The sequence below is a fragment of the Manihot esculenta genome, chromosome 17 (genome assembly GCF_001659605.2).
Source record: "Manihot esculenta cultivar AM560-2 chromosome 17, M.esculenta_v8, whole genome shotgun sequence".
Classification (NCBI taxonomy): Eukaryota; Viridiplantae; Streptophyta; class Magnoliopsida; order Malpighiales; family Euphorbiaceae; genus Manihot; species Manihot esculenta.
Genome location: NC_035177.2, coordinates 33,187,966 through 33,207,065, shown reverse-complemented (window position 1 = coordinate 33,207,065; position 19,100 = coordinate 33,187,966). Strand labels below are relative to the sequence as shown.

At 32.1% G+C, this 19,100-nt stretch overlaps 1 protein-coding gene and 2 long non-coding RNA genes across 4 annotated transcripts; 2 read left to right on the top strand and 1 right to left on the bottom strand.

Annotated features, from left to right (window-relative positions):
- Positions 1 to 702: 702 nt before the first annotated feature.
- Positions 703 to 1,160, top strand: LOC110604407. Its single transcript, XR_002486226.2, has 2 exons — positions 703 to 792; positions 867 to 1,160. It is a non-coding gene; the product is annotated as an uncharacterized LOC110604407 (long non-coding RNA).
- A 4,875-nt stretch (positions 1,161 to 6,035) lies between these two features.
- On the bottom strand, positions 6,036 to 7,607 carry LOC110605552 (gibberellin-regulated protein 14). Its single transcript, XM_043952256.1, has 4 exons — positions 7,350 to 7,607; positions 7,223 to 7,249; positions 6,612 to 7,101; positions 6,036 to 6,513 (listed from the first exon to the last, which is right to left on the bottom strand). Exons 1-4 carry the CDS (start codon positions 7,407 to 7,409, stop codon positions 6,329 to 6,331), a joined length of 762 nt encoding a protein of 253 aa, XP_043808191.1. The 5' UTR covers positions 7,410 to 7,607; the 3' UTR covers positions 6,036 to 6,328.
- A 1,421-nt stretch (positions 7,608 to 9,028) lies between these two features.
- On the top strand, positions 9,029 to 11,039 carry LOC122722180. Of its 2 annotated transcripts, XR_006349119.1 has the most exons (4): positions 9,029 to 9,209; positions 9,921 to 9,997; positions 10,179 to 10,272; positions 10,785 to 11,039. It is a non-coding gene; the product is annotated as an uncharacterized LOC122722180 (long non-coding RNA). The 2 variants fall into 2 exon arrangements; XR_006349120.1 differs by lacking the exon at positions 9,921 to 9,997 and having other exon boundaries at positions 9,030 to 9,209.
- The last annotated feature ends 8,061 nt before the right edge of the window (positions 11,040 to 19,100 follow it).

Sequence of the window (19,100 nt, the reverse complement as noted above, 5' to 3'; positions counted from 1 at the left end):
TGAAGATCGAGAGGAAAACGACCCTAGCTCGGAGATGGGAGAGATTGAGTTTCTTGAACCTCAAAGCTCCAAAACTTGCTTTATACTCGAAAATCTTCAAAACAAAGGTGAAAACTTGAGAAAATCGTAAAAGATCTGAAGGAAGGAACTCAAAATGGCGAGGGATGGCGGAGAGCTCACCTTGGCCGACAATGGGGAGAAAAGCTCGTCCATTTTCGGCTAAGGGGTCCCTTTATAGGTGGCTGGCCAGGCCACATTCGGGATGGCGGAGAGCTCACCTTGGCCGACAATGGGGAGAAAAGCTCCTCCGCATGCATGCCATGTTCGGCGGCCGAACATAAGGTTCGGCGGCCCAACCTGGACTTCCCTCACTTATGCTTTCGGGGGCCTAAGGCATACCCGAAGCGCATGCATGTTCGGCGGCCGAACCTGAGTTTTCCTCCAAGGCTATTTTCATGCAAAAAAACTCATTTCTTACTTGATTAAAAACATAAAACTCATTAAAACATTTTATGAAAACATGGTTTCACCCTTCTAGAGGTCTCCGACACCCGAGATTCCACCGGACGGTAGGAATTCCGATACCGGAGTCTAGCCGGGTATTACATTGCCCATTTATTGGGAGCCACTATGCCAACTATGTAGTACTTTTGTTGATTTTATGCATTTGGAATAGGCAGGAGCAATCAGAGGAGCAAGCAAAGGGCACATCAGTTCAGGCTGAGCAAAGTGGTTCCCATGCAGTTTCTGATGAAGAAAATGATCAATTTTGGTGCCTAGATGATGTCCCTGGTGGGTTTAAATACTGCTCTCTATATGGTGATGCTATAATGCAAATATCAGCTAAATTGTTCATTATACTGCAGTGGAAGCAAATAATTCCTTAGATGATTCAACTAGTAAAGATGCTTCTTTCTATCGCTTTGTGAAACCACCAGCAAACCTTGTTATCCTTGAAGTGGATTGCTTGGATACCAGTGGTGATGGTGGAGAATTAGAATCATACCTGGTATGACTTATGTTTGCACCTTTTCTTTATATATAAATAATTAAGAAAGTTTAATTAGGAGGTGGAATAATGTATATAAAGACTTCTCTTTCTTGGAAATTCTTTGGATGATGAAACCTATGAATATAATCTTATCTTGTCTTTTTGGAAAGTTGTTTATGACATAGTAGTTTTAATAGTTGACATTGGAATTGGGAAAATGAAAAGAAATTCATGGCCAATAAGGACATGGCAATTGATAAATGGTCTTTGCTGAGCAAATGATAATAACAAAAGGAAAAAAAAAATTTCTTGCTTAATTTCTAAAATATTCATTGTTCACCAATGTTGATGGACTCTTGTCGTATGTCAACTACATATTTGGCATTTCCTTTCATGGGTGGTAAAACTATTTAATTTTCAATTCAACTCTAAATTTTTAACTTTTCAAATTTGTTCTTACTGACCTTGAAATCAAATTTCAATTGGTACTATCTAATATCGTGATACTACCAATTAAAATTATGATATGTTAATTTTTTTTTTTATTTTTATGATTGGATGTACAGATATCTGGGTGTCTATAAATAAATTTGCAAGAAACAATGGACTTTATAGATATATTTCAAATTTTGAAATTTAAAAATACATTATAAAGTTGCAACAAACAGCAAAATTAACTAAATTAAAAGACAACCTAAAAAAGACGCATGATGTTTCTTTAAAAGTTACTTTGAAACATGTGAATACTATGATCATGTGATATGTTTCAAAAGTTCCTGGAGTTTTATGTCCCACAGGGGAAATGCTAGAGATCGTTGGGCAGGGACAGATCCGTGCCGAGCAGGCCATGTCTCTCCTGAAAAATTTTAAATTATATAAAAATATTTATATATATATATATATATATATATATAGTAAAAAAATTATTATTAAATCTCAATATATTTAAAAAAAATTATTAATTAATCTTTATTTTAAAATTACTTAATTAAAATATTTTATAATTTATAAAATTAAATTCTTTTAATTTTTTTATTAAATAAATTCTTATCCATTTAATACTATTTAGTTTATTTTATTTTAATTGTTCATTTTATTTTATCTCTTTCCTTTTCTTTTTTTTTTTCAATTTAAAAAATTTATTTTTTAATTTTTAAAATTTCAATTTTAATATGTAAATTTTTTTAAAATTATCAATTCATTGCGTAATTTAATTTTATATACTATTTTTATTATTAAAAAGTAATTATCTCACTTAATTAATTTATAATTTATTTATATAATTAAAATTATTTATTAAATTATTTAAATATTAAAAAATAAATTTTAAATTTTTATAAATAAAAGTGTTTATTAATTAATGAGTTTTATGGACTATTTAAATTTAGAAAATAATTTAATTTTAAAAATATAAATTTAATGAGTAATAGGTTAGATAATTTAAATTTAAAAATACTTTAATATAAATCAAGTATTATTTTTATAGATAATATGTTAAATTATTTAAATTTAGAAAAATAAAATAAAAATATTATTTTTATAGTTTATGGATTTGATAATTTAATTTAAAAAATAATTTTATAGTAAATATTATATTAAATTATTATTTAATTTAATAATATTATTTTTTATAAATTCACAACTATTAAATTTTTTCTATAATAAATATTATTAAAAATCAATCTCATAATAAAATGAGAGATGAGCTATAACAATTGAAAAATATAATTATAAATATTATAAATGAAGTTGTTATTAATATATTTTAATTAATAAATAAATAAATAGTAATTTAATTATAATATTTTATTAATTTTTTATAAATTTTTAAATATATATTTATTTTATCTATTTTATTTTTATTAATATTTTTTAAAACTAAATCCCTAAATAAAATTTTGAAATCCGTCACTTAGCCTCGATTCTGCTACTGCATTGGAGAAAGCAATTCATACTCAAATAATTATCCTTACATATAGCGCAATGCCAAGCACAAAACCTCATTCAATAAATCCACTTGAGTTTTGGCAAATTCATTCAGTCAACTAGGGCTCGCTTAAATATTGTTTTTCCGGAGAACCGAGGATGGGTGGCTTAGTTACTTTCTCTGGGTTCTAACTCCATTCACCTCTGTAGTACATGGAGTGAAACTTATTAAAACTCCTTTGTTTCTCAATATATGGTTAGTCATTGGCTCTAGTACTGATGGGTGGTCACCACTTTTCCTAACTATGGGATTGCGGCTTTTGTTAAGCTCTATGTTCAATTGAGCTTTGGTTCTTGAATATGTATCTTCTAATAATTGGGTCTTTTCTCCAAAATAATAGTGCCTTATTCTGAAGGCCCTTCTCTTTTTGGCGACCGTTAAAAGATCTCGTTATTATCTTACCAGTTAGGGTTTCAGTAGTGGGATTGATTTGTATTGGATTGAGCCTATATTTTTATTATATATATATAAATTAGTCTTTTCAACTAATTTTATATCGAAATTACTATTAATTTTAATAAAAAATTAAAATGTTCTTTATTATATTTTCAACTTAAAATGCATAACTCCTAAAATTTTATTTTATTAATAAAATAAAATATTAATTTAGATTTATATTTAAAAAGAAATAATTGTATATTGTATTATACATAATAAATATTTTATAATACTATAATTACACATATTATATAGTATTATTTTATTTTTTTTTAATATTACAGACATGTTAAATTTAATATTTAAATAGAAATTTAGATAGAGGAACCTATATATATATAAAAAAAATGTCTAAATTATTTGATTTTTAAATCATAAAAACTAAGTTATCTGTTTCTCTAAAGTTAAAAGACTATACTATAATTTGTCAGAAATTTTTTAAAATTTAATTTATTTTTATGGCTAAAATAAATTAAAAATATTAAATTTTATTATACAAAATTTAAAAATTAGAAATAATCATAAACCGTCGTAAACTAAATCCAGTAGGCCAAAACTAACTTTTTGTTCTATGAATCTAAAAATAGGTGAATTTTAAAGTATGAATTGTTTAAATTTTACATTTTATATTGAAATTTTATAATTTTTTATTGGACTAATGCCTCCCATCAATATAAAATATAACTTAAGCTATAATTATAATGTAGTTTATGAAATTTAATAAAATTTACAGTTAATTTAATAAAAAAATAATTTAATATATAAATTTTTATTTTATAATTAAAATAGTCATTCTATAAAAGTTTATTGAGTTTAATAATTTAGGGTGTGTTTGGAAACATGGAAAAATTTATGTTTTTTGTTTTTTAAAAACTAGAAATAATTTTTTAATTTTTGTTATTTACTTTTTAAAAATCGTTTTTTAACAATTATTTATATAAAAAAAAATAAAATAATTTTTTAAGTATGATATTTAATAATAAAATAAGAATAAAAAATAATTTTATAATAATTATATATAAAACTAAATAATAAATTAATTTTAGAAATTATAAGATATTATAATTAATAAAATTATTATTCGATTCCTCTGATTATATGAAAATTCATTAATGATCTAATTTTAAAAAATATATTAAAATATCTTTCAAATTTTAAAAATTTAATAGTTAGTTTTATCATTAACTTTTAATCGTTAAATATTTATAAAAAATAAAAATTATAATTTAGTCTTTATAATATAAAAAAATTTATTAAATAATCTGTTAATTTTAAAAATTAATTAAAATATCTCTAAAATTAAAAAAAAAATATTTTTAATCTATTCATCAATTTTAACTATTAAATATTATGAAAGAATTTTAAATTCTCTCTATGCAAAGGGATTCATTAATAGAAATTTTTACAAAACTAAAAAATCAACTAATAAATTTTAATATAGAGACTAATAAAATATTTAATAATTAAAGCTAAAAAATCAACTAATAGCTATTCTAAAAAAATTTTAAATTCTCTTAAAGAGATTTATTAATAGAAATTTTTACAAAATTAAAAGATCAACTAATAAATTTTTTTATATTATAGAAACTAATAAAATATTTAATAATAAAAAAATTAATTAATATATTTTTAATACATAAAAAACATTTTTTAAAATCAGGAATCAATTAATAAGTTTTCACAGTTAAATAGTAAATTTTGATTTTTAAATTTTGATTGCAAAAAATCTAAAATTCTCTAATGAAAATATTAATTAGTATGTATGTTTATAAAATAAAGATACTAGTTAATAAGCATTTCATATTTAATAAAATATTTAATAGTTAAAATTAATATAATAATTAAATAGTAAATTTTTTAAATTTTGAAGATGTTTTAATATAGAGATTATATATTAATTTTTTTATAATAATAATAAAATAAAAATACATTTTATATATTAATTGAATAAATATATATTCAAAAGTAAAAAAAAATGAATTTGATTATAAAGATAAAATCTTAAAATTTTTAATGATAATTTAATAAAAATTATAAAGAAAAATAATAATTTATTAGAATATGGGACAAGAAAAATTAATATTTATAGTTTTCAATTTTTTTTTATTTTAAAAATATTTTTAACAAGTAAAAAAATAAAATAAAACCGCATCACTAATAAACAAAGTCATGTGTTTTTTATCAAATAAAAAAAGATAGAAAATCACAATGATAGCGAAGGCATTCTTAATTATTTAAATTTCATTTTTATGGTAGTTTAATTTTTATAATTTTAATACTGATAATAATTTATGAGCCCGATTTCTTCAGCTATACTAATGGTAAATTTAATAAAATAAATTATTTTATAAAAAAATAAAAATTAAATTACTTAAAAAAATAATAAAAATATTTTTATATTTTTATGCTTTCAATTTAAAGCAATTATTTATAAAAATATTTAAATATTTAACTTTAAAAATATAAAAATCAATCTTATACAACTCAATAATTAAAATATAATTTACTCATTTATTTATTTAGTGAGAACTAAATGATTATACACAATCTTCTCAAGAGCTTAATATCTTTCTATTTAATTTATCAACAGAAAATATTTTCAAAAAATTTAAAAGTCAATTGAAAAACAAAGAGAAATTGCATTAACATATTACCAAAACAACTTATATTAATATCTCCAATCAGCATCAGAAAACCCAATAAACAGCTAAGATAAACACAGATTTGGCCACACTCCACAAAACAAGAGACAAAACACTGATTGCTCTATTAATATAAAAACCTGCTTCTAAGGAATAGATCAGAGATTAAACACTTATTTTCCTTTTGGCTTTTTTTCTTTTCCCCTGCTTCAAAACATTGATGACAACACATAATTTTTAATATTGGCTAGGCTAACATATACTGAATTTTCAGGGACACTTGGGCCTGTTGCCTCTGGTAGTCATGTTGGTGTAGCACTTGCCACATTTCTCTCTGTTTCCATAAGTTCCTGGAGGCACACACTTGCATCTGTCACAACAAGTTACACAAGCTCTCGCACATACATTCTTCCTCGAATGTAATTTGCATCTCTCTGCACACAGCGGTATGCAATCTGCCAACAATATCATCAAACACAATGTCGCTCAAATTTGGATCAAACAAGGAGGAAAAAAAAAAAACCTATTACTTGTAAGGGAAGATGGATTTTACCTGCTTTTGTCCTCACTGGAGGCATTGGTGTTCCGGTCGGTGGTTTCACTGGTGGCACTGGAGTTGGAGGCTTGACCACTGGTGGATAAGGAGTTGGAGGCTTCACTACTGGTGGGGTAGGAGTAGGGGGCTTCACTACTGGCGGGGTAGGAGTTGGGGGCTTCACTACTGGCGGGGTAGGAGTCGGGGGCTTCACCACTGGCGGGGTAGGAGTCGGTGGCTTTACCACTGGCGGTGTAGGAGTTGGTGGCTTGACAACTGGTGGAGAAGGACTCGGTGGCTTTACCACTGGGGGTATAGGAGTTGGTGGCTTAACTACAGGTGGAGTAGGAGTGGGTGGCTTCACCACTGGCGGGTAAGGAGCTGGTGTCGGTGGCTTGACCACTGGTGGGGAAGGAGTTGGTTTCTTGACTGAGGGTGCAGGACTGGGAGTCTTGGCTGGCGGAACAGGAGAAGGAGATGGAGCGACTAGTTTTTTCGAATAGATGTCCTGTACCAAATCAGCAAAAATGTGGTCTATATCATAAAGTGGTCCTGGATTCAACTTCTACTACCACATTGACAAAGAAACAAGAAAATTTACAGAAACAGTGACCAAAAGATAAACTTACCTTCTCCGAGAACTCTTCATATGAAGCCTGCAAGAAACAAAAAAACCCAGAAATTTTACAAGGACATGTCATGCAAGAACCACTTTAATCTGTCTGAAAGACAAAGACATAACCAATTTAATCGTACCTTAGCATCAGTAAGTAGAAGAAAAGAAGCAACCACAAACAACACAGCCTTGGAAGCCATTGCAGGAAGCAAGCAGAGTGAGGAGGTGTGCTATTGAAGAAGCAGGAAGAAGTGGGTATAAATAGAGTAACAAGAAGTTGAAGATTGATTGGAAATAAATGTGAATGCCAGCTATTCCTGATCAGACCGAGACATAAGAGTAATGGGTAGCAGTCCGAAATCTGACTTAAGGTTCGACCCCCACCTGCCCCAAGGAGAGTGTCTCCTAATTAACAAGATTTATCTTTTCAATCATATCACTCAGTGACGGTGTGTACAGGTGTAGCCCCATGATTTTTTTTTATTAAACGGTACACGAGGTCTGTTCTTGTGATACTTGAAAACGAAGTTACCATTATGGACTTGGGATTTTTATTTTATACAAAAAAAGGTTGGTGGGTTCTCTTGGTTTTGATTATATGTTGAGATTAGGTTTGTCTTTTGACCAACAGGAGAACTCCACATGACCAAATATTGAAGCATGTGGAGCTACCCACTACCCAACTTCACAAGTATATAGCTGTCTTAGTAATTTCAACGTTTTTGTTATTCATATAATGCAACTTTTACCAAGATTAATCCAAATATAGTCCACTTCAGATTTCCCATTTGTTAGAAGTAATAAATCCTTGATCTTGATTTGAGTAAAAAAAAAAAAATGTTGTCTTCTCAAGTCAACTATTTGATCAGCAAAATAGGTCAGCCGTATTAAATAAATTAACGGTTATAATTATGCAATAATTAATCAAAAGATTTGAGAGAATTAATAATATTATGAAATGAATGCACTTTATGGTATTTGGCTTAGTCGGTGCTTTTAAAGTGATTTTTTTTTTTACTCAAACGACGTAAAAGTAGTATGATCGAATATTATTTTCTGTTTTTTTAGGAATTGATATTTTTCTATATTATTTTATTACAACTGAATGTATTTTTTTAATATTTTTTTATTTATAATCTTACCCTTTGAAAGTTAGAAGCTAATGCTTTATAAGTTTTCTTCATTTTTTGTACATTAATAAATTTTGTATGACTTCTAAAACTGCTACAGAGAGATTATTCTTTTTATTTAGTACTGCTATTACCGATGATTGATATTTTTTTTTAAAGATAGACAGCAGCACAATTTGTAATTTTTAACTAGAATAAACTTGATTAAGAACGATTCAAAGAATTTATTTACTTTTTTGAATTATTTTTTTTATAAACTTACTAACTAGTAGGTGTTATGTTCGCTTTAGACTTTAACATTTAATATTTGTAATGAAATAATTTTTTACCTATAGGTTTAGAGGTATGATATAGTTGATATGAATATGTAAATATATGAATGAGATCCTTAATAATTTTGAGGGAAAAAAAGTAATTTAAGAGAATAATATGCTATTAAAAATTGTCAATACACTACAAAAAAACAAGGTATCAGTGACGGATTTAGCGACGGAATTTACTTCCGTCGGAAAAAAAAAAATTTAGCGACGGAATTAGCGACGGATCAGCGACGAATATTGTATTTTGGCATTTCTGACAGATTTCCGACGGATTAGCGACGGATTATAAAAATATTAGCGACGGAATAAATTCCGTCGCTAATCCGTCAGAAAATGCAAATAATATAAAAAAAAAAAACCCTAATCATTCATCCTCACTTCTGATTTTAGCCGCCCACTTCATCTCCTCTCCTCTCCTCTCCTCTCCTCTCCTCTCTCCTTGCCGAAATCGCCGCCGCCGCCGCTGCCGTTGATCCCGTCACTGTCGCCGCTGCTGGACGCTCCTCTCGCCACTACCGCCACTGCCGCCACTTCCGCCACTGCCTATCAAGTAAGTGTCTACTTTGATTTTTACTAATTATATTTTAAAAAAAAAAATAAATTGTGGGCAGCTACTGCTGGGCAGCAGCTTGCTGCGTGGGCAGCAGCAGCTTGCTGCTGCTGGGCTGCGCAGCTGCTGCTGCTGGGCTGCGCAGCTGCGTGCCCAGCAGCAGCTGCTGCCCACAGCAGCAGCAGCATGCTGCGCAGCTGCGTGCCCAGCAGCAGCTGCTGCTGGGCAGCAGCTGCAGCATGCTGCTGGGCAGCAGCTGCAGCATGCTGCTGGGCAGCAGCTGCAGCATGCTGCGCAGCTGGGCACGCAGCAGCTGCTGCCCACAGCAGCAGCTGCGCAGCAAGCTGCTGCTGAGCAAGCAGCAAGTTAATTTTATTAATGTATATTTAAATTTTTTATTTATGAGTTTAATTAATTTTATTTTATAATTATGTAGGATAATTATTAAAAATTAATCATTTTGATAATATTTAAATTAATTTTTTTTGGTAAGATTATTAAAATAATAAATTTAAATATTAATTAAAAATATTAAAATAATTATCATGATATTTTATCATTATATTTAAATTGGTAATTTTTTGAGTTTCATTAATTTTATTTGACAATTAATTAATATATTTTAATAATTATTATCTTAAATTTTTATCCTTGATGTAATTTGTGCATTTAAAATTTTGATATTTTTTAACATTCACTTTCATTGGTCAGATATTTCAGTTGGAGATGAGTATCTGCCAATTGCAACTGCAAATGGAAGCATTCTGACTTGGTCTATATTAGGCAGTGTATATCCCATGCATACAGTAGTTCTGATTATTTTATCTTCTTTGATTTATATTTTATTGAATGTTTTGGTTGTCCTAGTTTATACACGCACATGCACTCCCACTTATTTGTTATAAAAATGCTCATGGCTGGGTTATTTTGAAGTCAATTGATTTAAGCTTTTCGTTTACCTGATGGCAGGGGAGGATTTGGTAGAGGTCAGGGTCATTCTGGTGGAAATGAAACTGTTACTGGAAGGGCATGTCCAAAAGGGCTTTATGGTATATTCTGCGAGGTATTTTTACTAATACCATCTTGTCAATTTCTCGTTGACCATTTGAATATTTTGAACATCTTATGATCTTATGCCTGTACAATTTCTAGGACCACTGGCCTTGATATATTATTATATTTATATCCTCATTCTGGTTGCCCTATATTGAGAATCCCATTTGTGTTGAAAAATTATTATGACCAAGGATATGTATTTGTACATCTCTATGCCCAAAAACCTTAGCTAGATCTATAAAATAATCAGTCAGGGTTCTTACTGTTTGTCGATTGCATTTTTAATGTTCCCTTGTTAGTGGATTAGTCAAAGATGCTTTTTGGTTAATTGCTATAAATTGCAAAACAGGAATACCCTGTTGGGACTTTCAAGAATGTTAATGGATCTGAAATTTATTTTTACTTATTATATAAATTTATTTTTATATATTTTTAAAGACTTATTATTTGATGTTTTATTATTATTTACAATTATTGTTAATTGAAATTTATATATAAATTTTTTTTTCATATGTCTAGAAGAGCAGTATTATCTTAGAGGTAGAGGGCATGGCCAGCAGCTCTCTATGAATGAAAGACATGAGACAACAGAGATGCAAAAGGAAACACGAGAGCATACTCCACAAGCAAACATATTTTCATCATCACACAACTGTAGATTCTACTTCTCCATCAGATGTTTCAGCAAACTGATAGATTTGTTTTAAATTTTATGAATATTGTTAAGTATATGGATTTGTTCTAAACTTTCGATTTTGTAAATGTTGTGAAGTATTTGTGTGTTTGAATATGAATTATAATGATTATGAATGATTTTTAATTTATATTAAATTTATTTTTTAGTTGTAAACTATTTAGATTATAAGAATATCTAAATAAAATCGAAAAATATTTTGTTAACGATCATGAATATTATTGAAAATATAAATAATATTATTAATATTATTGAATATTAATATTTCCGACGGATTTCCGACGGAACTTTTCCGTCGCTAATTATTTGCGACGGATTATGCATCACGTGAATTATGAATTTCCGACGGATTTAGCGACGAACTAGTTCGTCGCAAAAATTTCTGACAAAATTATCCGTCGGAAAAGCCGTCGCAAATTTATCCGACGGAATTCAGATCCGTCGGAAATCCGTCGCTAATATTTCCGACGGACGCCCGATCCGTCGGAAAAAATTAGCGACATGACTTTAAGCGACGGACTTGAGTCCGTCGCAAATCCGTCGCTGAAAGTTTCAGCGACGGATTTTTTACTTTCAGCGACGGAAAAATCCGTCACTGATACCCTGTTTTTTTGTAGTGATACGCGTGTGATAGTTCCATAACTAATAAATTTATATGGAATATCGAATAATTTTATGGTTTATCTCTTAAATCTAAATTGCCATTTGATTTCTCATTTAAATTCTAAATTAATATATTTATGATTCGGATAAATTAAATAATAAAAGTCAAAAGTCGATATTTTTTGTGGTGCATCTATTATTTTTTAACTCAGTTGGAATAAATGTTTTTTCGTTTTTTATTCTCTAGGTAGTTTGCATTGCTAGATGAAACTTAGAGTTTTTTTGGCAATGAATAAATTTTTAAACTTGAATTTTTTATACCAAAATATAATTTTAGTAAAATATGAAATATATATTTATCATTGAGCTAGTAGTTAACAATTTTTTTCCAAAATAATAATTTCATTAATTATATATTGACATTAAATCATTATCCGTTTATTTAGTATGAATGATTTTATATGAAAAAAAATAAATTCTTCAAAATTATATATGATGAAAATTTTTTAAATTAAAAAAATTATAAAAAAATTAATTAAACTAAATTTTTGTAAAATTTTTTACTTCAAATAGAGGGTATATAAAAGGAGCTTACAAATAAGGACAAGGATTAAAAAATTCAATCCTACGCCTAACTGAATCTAGTATTCTATGCTTTTCTATTCAATTTACTAAAAGTTAGGTTTTGTTTAGCTAAAGATAATTTAATTAAGCAGTTTTCAAATTTCTATTTATTTAATCAATTATATTTTTCTCAACTTCACTCAAAACTTTACTTCATAATAATGTACTTTCTTTAATTAAGTTAAATTAATTTTTGAAAAGTAAATTTTCAAAACGAAACTTATTTCAACTAAGTATCACATTAGCAAATTTGGTAGGTTAATCATTAATGCATATTTTATGACGCTATAAATTAATATTAGGATATTTAGATTCTGTTTATTTATAAATAAATAATTTATTTTAATTTAAAAATTTATTAATAAATTTATATATAAATCTTAATAAAAATTTTAAAAAATAACTTTCTTTTAACTTATTTTTTTATAAAAAATAATATTTTTATTAATTAAAATTTATGAATATTTTAAATATTAAAATATAAAAAATATTTTTCGTCTAATAAATAAAGACTTCTTATAAATAAATTACTTTAATTAGAGTATCTAAGAGTATCAAATGCTGCGGTGGCGTTGCAATTTTCTCTCATGTTACACGTGAGTTCACATGCTATGCTAGACACTGGTCAAAATTATCGCTTGAAGAGTTGGATTTGGACATGCCCCAGAAACTTCTACTTTTGTTTTTTCCATTTCAAGATGAATTATTAAATTTGCTACTTATATATTTAGGAAATATTTTTTATTATAAAATATTTTTTTATAAAAATAATTTATTTTTATCTTTTAATTATAATTAAAAAATAAAAGTTATTAATAAAAAATTTAAAAAATATCTTTTTTAAAAGAAAAGGATTATTTTTCAAAAAAATATTTTTTTTTATTTTTAATGTTACTGAAATTAAATTGATAATGTGGTTGGAATAAAATTGTGTTATAATTGATTAGAACCTATAAAAAAAGAAACGTAAGGCGATGGTGATTGTCTATAGCAGTTACTCCGATATTCAAATTAGTATTTTGAAAAATATAGAAAATACAGTGAATTGCTAATTAAGAACTTTTGTATTAGAGTATAGCGTATATTTGTTTCTGTGATTTTTCTCCATTTATACTATATGAGATAGAAATGAGTATGTTATTTTTCTGATAATCTGGCAGTAATGCAGCTGTCTACTTGATACAAGATATCATTGGCCAATAAGTGGGAATCCCGGGATCACACAAGTAATATGTTTGATAATGGTAACTTTGTGTCAAGACTCGGCTCATTGAAGGAGGGGTGAGTCTTTTAGTGATGATGCAGGTGTTAAAGTGTCCGGGTCTTCTCTTCCTCGTGTTGGTTTGCATTTCCTAAATATCTGATCCTCGCCATGTGTCCCTACCAAGTAGCGACAGCTCACGGCTTACTTTATGTAGCATCAGAGGCCCCTGGACTAGTTTTTGATTCTTTAAATTCGAATGTGGCGCTTTGTCTTCTTGATTACATGACACAACTTGTCTGCTAGTATCCTCTTGTCTTCCTTGGTTATAATAACAGTCTCATTTTTTGGTCCATATTAAAGGCTTTACCGGTCATGCCATTGTATAAGAACCCCCCCCCCTTTTCTCCTTTGTTTTTTGTTATTACCATCTTCGGGAGACATAGATGGGGGCAGTTATTTTCTTCTTCTTAAGGGTAGCCATATATGTGTGGGAAATATCATCATGGTTTACGAAGTGCAGTTGAAGATGAGTTTTTGTGAGGATGCAGACATACTGCTGAAAATTGCATTTGGTCTGACTATAATGCCTTTTTGGAGTTGTGATTCTTAAATTTTTGACGAAGATGCAGTCGCATTACTTAGCTCCACGAGTTGCAACCAGCCCGACTATAACGTCTTCTCAATCCTAAAGTGAGGATTGTGCAAGATTAATTTCGAGGGTAAGGCCAGAAAGGTAGTTGAAGAGACAATTCTTCGTATGGCCTTCCAACCGGTGTCATAGGATGAGTGGAGTTTATGTTAATATTTTTTTTAGGGTTCTGGTGTAATAGAGACTTTATTCGAGTCCCTTTTATCTCCTTGTAATATTTTGTAATAAAAATGTTTATTTTGCTTATTCTTGTTTGTTAGTACAAACATATCTATTTGTTGACTTTTAATCTCGATTTATCAAATATTCCTTAAAAAATAGGATAGAATGAGTACCTGAACATATGGGCTGGCAAGTATGCGCTTCTTTCTCGCCCTATGCATTTTTGTGATAAATGGCCTTCATTCATCTTGGTTCTTGACTTATCCTTTATGTTAGCCTCTGATGTTTGATTGGCTTCTTCTTTGTCCTTTGAGGATTAGTATTGTAACGACCCGGAATCGGACCGCTACCGGCGCTAGGATCCAGATCGACTTAAAGTCGCTGGGACCCGTAGCAAGCCTAACATACATCCTGTCATACCTGATAAATCTCATACATGATCATACATTTACATAAAAACTTTAAACTTTCCATCTACCAAGCTCGACCTGTGCATGTACTGAAACTGAATACATAAAACTCTCATACTAGAGCCCTCATCAAATGCTCTAGTTGGGCCAACATTACATTAATCAAGCTTGGTTTACATTTCTCAACACATTAATAAAAATATTTCATAATGATCATGTATCAAAAGGGATTAACCATAACTCTAGGGTCAAACACAATACTAATCCTCCATACAAATCTGTACAATATCTTACATTACATTACATTACATTACATTACATTATCTTTCATGTCCACAACTAAACTATTACATATTTAAAACTTTTACTCTTGCTGACTTCCTAGTCTATTCCGAACCTGCAAACCTGGGGGTTAAGGGAAAGGGGTGAGCTACTAGAGCCCAATGAGCAAAATAGTAAAACAATATATTAAAATCTATGCTTTCATGAAATGCATCACATCACAAACAAATCACATCAAGGATGGACTTGTCACCAATAGCCATCTACATATCCAATTGTGCCAGGGGCGTAGAATGGGCCTCACTGGTCTTTCTCTTAACATAACATAACATAACATTCCAATGTGACAGGGGCATAGAATGGGCCTCACTGGTCTTTCTCTTACTCTGTGCCAGGGGCGTAGAATGGGCCTCACTGGACTTCCGTACCGTATCATCGTCATCATATCATATCGAGGACTAATGGATCATCCAACATCCATCCACATCAACATCATAGTATGCAATGCAATATATTTGTGAATTCTAATGCAAACAACCTAGCATATATCATGGTATTCGTGATGCATGAACATGCTCGAAATTTATTTGCTTTGAAATATAAAGATCCATTCTTCTCACCTCAGGCTGACTCTGAACAAACTCTGAAGCAGCTATCTCACTGCTGGGGTCCTCGGTTCCTCGGGTCCGAACCTACACAGGTAGACTCAAATGAGGGACCAAACAAACTCTAACATGACTCTAAACATCTCCCCAAAAACCCCCTAAAACATCATAAAACAATCATATAAAACATGCAAAGGAAGGCTGAACAGGGCACTTTCGGCAGCAGGTTCGGCGGCCGAAAGTCCCTCCAGAGCCGAAAGTCAGGCACTTTCGGGGGCAGGGTTCGGCGACCGAAAGTCTGTCCAGAGCCGAAAGTCACCAACCTTCGGCGGCAGGTTCGGCGGCCGAAACTCCACTCCAGAGCCGAAAGTCCAAACTTTTGGGGGCAAGTTTAGGCGGCCAAACCACCTCCACAGGCAAGTTCAGCGGCTGAACATGGTTTCGGCAGCTGAACTTGAGTTCTTCCAGAATGGTAGAACTCAAGCCTCTCACACACATTCAGCCAACCAAACCTCACAACTCAAACCAACTCATGCATAAACACATTCTTAAGCATTTAGGGGCTTAAAACTAGCCTATACCCCAACCACATCAACATTTAGCATACATTTAATCATGCATTTAACCTTCAACTACCATAAACCCTATCATTTTACAACTAGCCTAATCATACATCTTTATCCCATAACCCTTCATAACACTTGCTTAAAACATCAAAGACGGTGAGGATCGACGCTTACCTCTTGAAGATCGAGAAAAGGCGTGACCCAACTTGGAGATTTGGGGAAAACGAGTTTCGGAGGTCTCCAAGCTTCACAACTTCGATTTTGAGCTTAAAAACTTCAAAACAAGATGAAAACTTGTTAAAAGCTTGAAAGATTTGAAGGAAAACATCAAAACTAACCATAGAAGGGTATGGACTCACCTTTGCCCGAAAATGGAGAAGAAAACTCGCCTATTTTCGGACATGGGGCCTTTTATAAGTGGCTGGCCAGACCACCTTTGGGGGCCAAAGGTGCTCCCTAAGCTTCACCATGTTCGACGGCCGAACATGAGGTTCGGCGGCCGAACCTGGCTTTCCTTTCTTGGTGCTTTTCTTTCAAAAATTCAATTTCTTTCTTACTTAAAACTTTAAAACACATGAAAACATTTTAGAAAAACATATTTTACCCTTCTAGAGAGTTTTGACATCCGAGATTCCGCCGGAAAGTAGGAATTCTGATGCCGGGGTCTAGCCGAGTATTACATTCTCCCCCCTTAAGAACATTCGTCCCCGAATATTCACCAAAAAAGCATAGCATGGCATAACACACATAAACACATAAAAACACACAGATACTAACCTTAAAAGAGATAAGGGTATTACTGGAGCATAGACTCCCGTGTCTCCCCGGTACATTCTTCTATGTTATGGTGATTCCAAAGGACTTTCACCATCGGGATTTTCTTGTCCCTCAGCTTTCTGATCTGCGTGTCTAGGATCCGCACTGTCTGCTTAACATAAGTGAGATCTCCTAGGATCTCCACATCAGGCTTGTTAAGAATCTTGTCCGAATCTGACACGAACTTCCGCAACATGGAAACATGGAAAACCGGATGGATTCTCTCCATTGAAGCAGGCAAATCCAGCTTGTACGATACATTCCCAATCTTCTACAAGATTTCAAAGGGTCCGATGTACCGTGGAGCTAGTTTACCTTTCTTCCCAAAATGGATCACCCCTTTCATAGGAGACACCTTGAGCAACACCATATCTCCCTCCTAAAACTCTACAAGCTTCCTGCGAATATCTGCATAGCTTTTCTGCCGACTCACAGCAGTTTTGATCCTTTCTCTGATGATGGGCACTACCCTGCTGGTGATCTCTACTAGCTCAGGCCCTGCTAAAGCCTTTTCTCCAACTTCTTCCCAGCAGACAGGTGACCTGCACTTCCTTCCATATAAAGCTTCATATGGAGCCATCCCTATGCTAGCATGATAGCTGTTATTGTAGGCAAACTCCACCAAAGGTAGATGCTGCCTCCAAGAACCACTAAAATCTAGCACACACATTCTGAGCATATCTTCAATTGTCTGGATGGTCCTCTCTGACTGTCCGTCAGTCTGTGGATGGAAAGTAGTGCTAAAATCCAACCTGGTACCCATAGCATTCTGCAGACTCCGCCAAAACCTGGAGGTGAACTAGGGTCCCCTATCTAACACTATTGAAACGGGAGCCCCATGCAACCTGACCACTTCTTCAATATACACCTGCGCCAATTTGTCCACAGAATAGCCACTCCTAACAGGGATGAAGTGGGCAGATTTGATCAGTCTGTCCACAATCACCCATATGGAGTCTAGTCTGTTGGACGTTGCCGGTGTAATACCCGGCTAGACTCCGGTATCGGAATTCCTACCGTCCGGTAGAATCTCGGATGTCGAAAACCTCTAGAAGGGTAAAATCATGTTTTCATAAAATGTTTTAATGTATTTTATGACTTTAAGTAAGAAAGGAACTGAGTTTTGAATGAAAAAGACCATGGAGGCATTTTCAGGTTCGGCCGCCGAACATTGGATAGTTTAGGGGGGGCAAGTTAGGCTTCCGAAAGTGGCTCAAGTTCGGCTGCCGAACTTGCATGAGTTTTGGAGGCACTTTAGGCTTCCGAAGATGGTCTGGCCAGGCCCTATAAAAAGGGCTCCATGGCTGAAACGGGCGAGTTTCCTCCCCATTTTCGGCCAACGGTGAGTCCATGCTCTCCCATGGTCGTTTTTGATGATTTTCCTTCAATCTTTCAAGCTTTAACAAGTTTTATCTTGGTTTGAAGATATTTGAGCAAAAGAGCAAGTTTTGGAACTTGGAGACCCCAAGAACTCGATCTCCCCCATCTCCGAGTTTGATCGTCTTTCCTTTCGATCTTCAAAAGGTAAGAGTAGATTGTAACGACCCGAAAATCGGACCGCTACCGGCGCTAGGATCCGGGTCGACTTAAGGCCGCCGGGACCCGTAGCAAGCCTAGCATACATCCTGTGAACCTGCTTAATCCCATACATGATCAACAACATACATAAAAATTAAAACTTTTCTTTCCATACTCATCAACCAAACTCAACCTGTGCATAACATAAACATAACATTGATCCCTCTGTGGGATCTCATCTGTGCCCCCAATGGGTGACATAGCATACGTTGAGTTGGTTTACATAAACATCATAAAATCTCTAAGATCATGTAATAAAAGGGATAACAACAATCTATGGTCAAGCACACACTAACATCCATGAACCTCATTACCTAACTATACTGTACTTTTACATTACAATTTGATCATGTCCATTGCTAGCTATTACATAAACATGACTTCTTTACTCTATCCGGACTCCTGCTATATCCTGTACCTGCAAGCCTGGGGGTAAAGGGAGAGGGGTGAGCTAAAAGCCCAGTGAGCAGAGCTATTAAAACACATTAACACTATGCTCTATGAAATGCATCATAGCCAGACAATTCACATAAGGGTTGGGTGAACTTGTCACCAATTAGTCCAAGCTAACATGGTGCCAGGCCGTAGCATGGGGTCCTGGTCTTCCTGTCATACATACATTACTTACCATTTTTCCAGGGC

Bases quoted from the DNA above. Each gene is read 5' to 3' on its own strand.
- LOC110605552 (XM_043952256.1), bottom strand. From the start codon at position 7,409: ATGGCTTCCAAGGCTGTGTTGTTTGTGGTTGCTTCTTTTCTTCTACTT. The intron at 7,250-7,349 runs GTACGATTAAAT...TGTTTCTTGCAG, and splicing joins TTCTACTTACTGATGCTAAG to GCTTCATATGAAGAGTTCTC. The intron at 7,102-7,222 runs GTAAGTTTATCT...GATTTGGTACAG, and splicing joins ATGAAGAGTTCTCGGAGAAG to GACATCTATTCGAAAAAACT.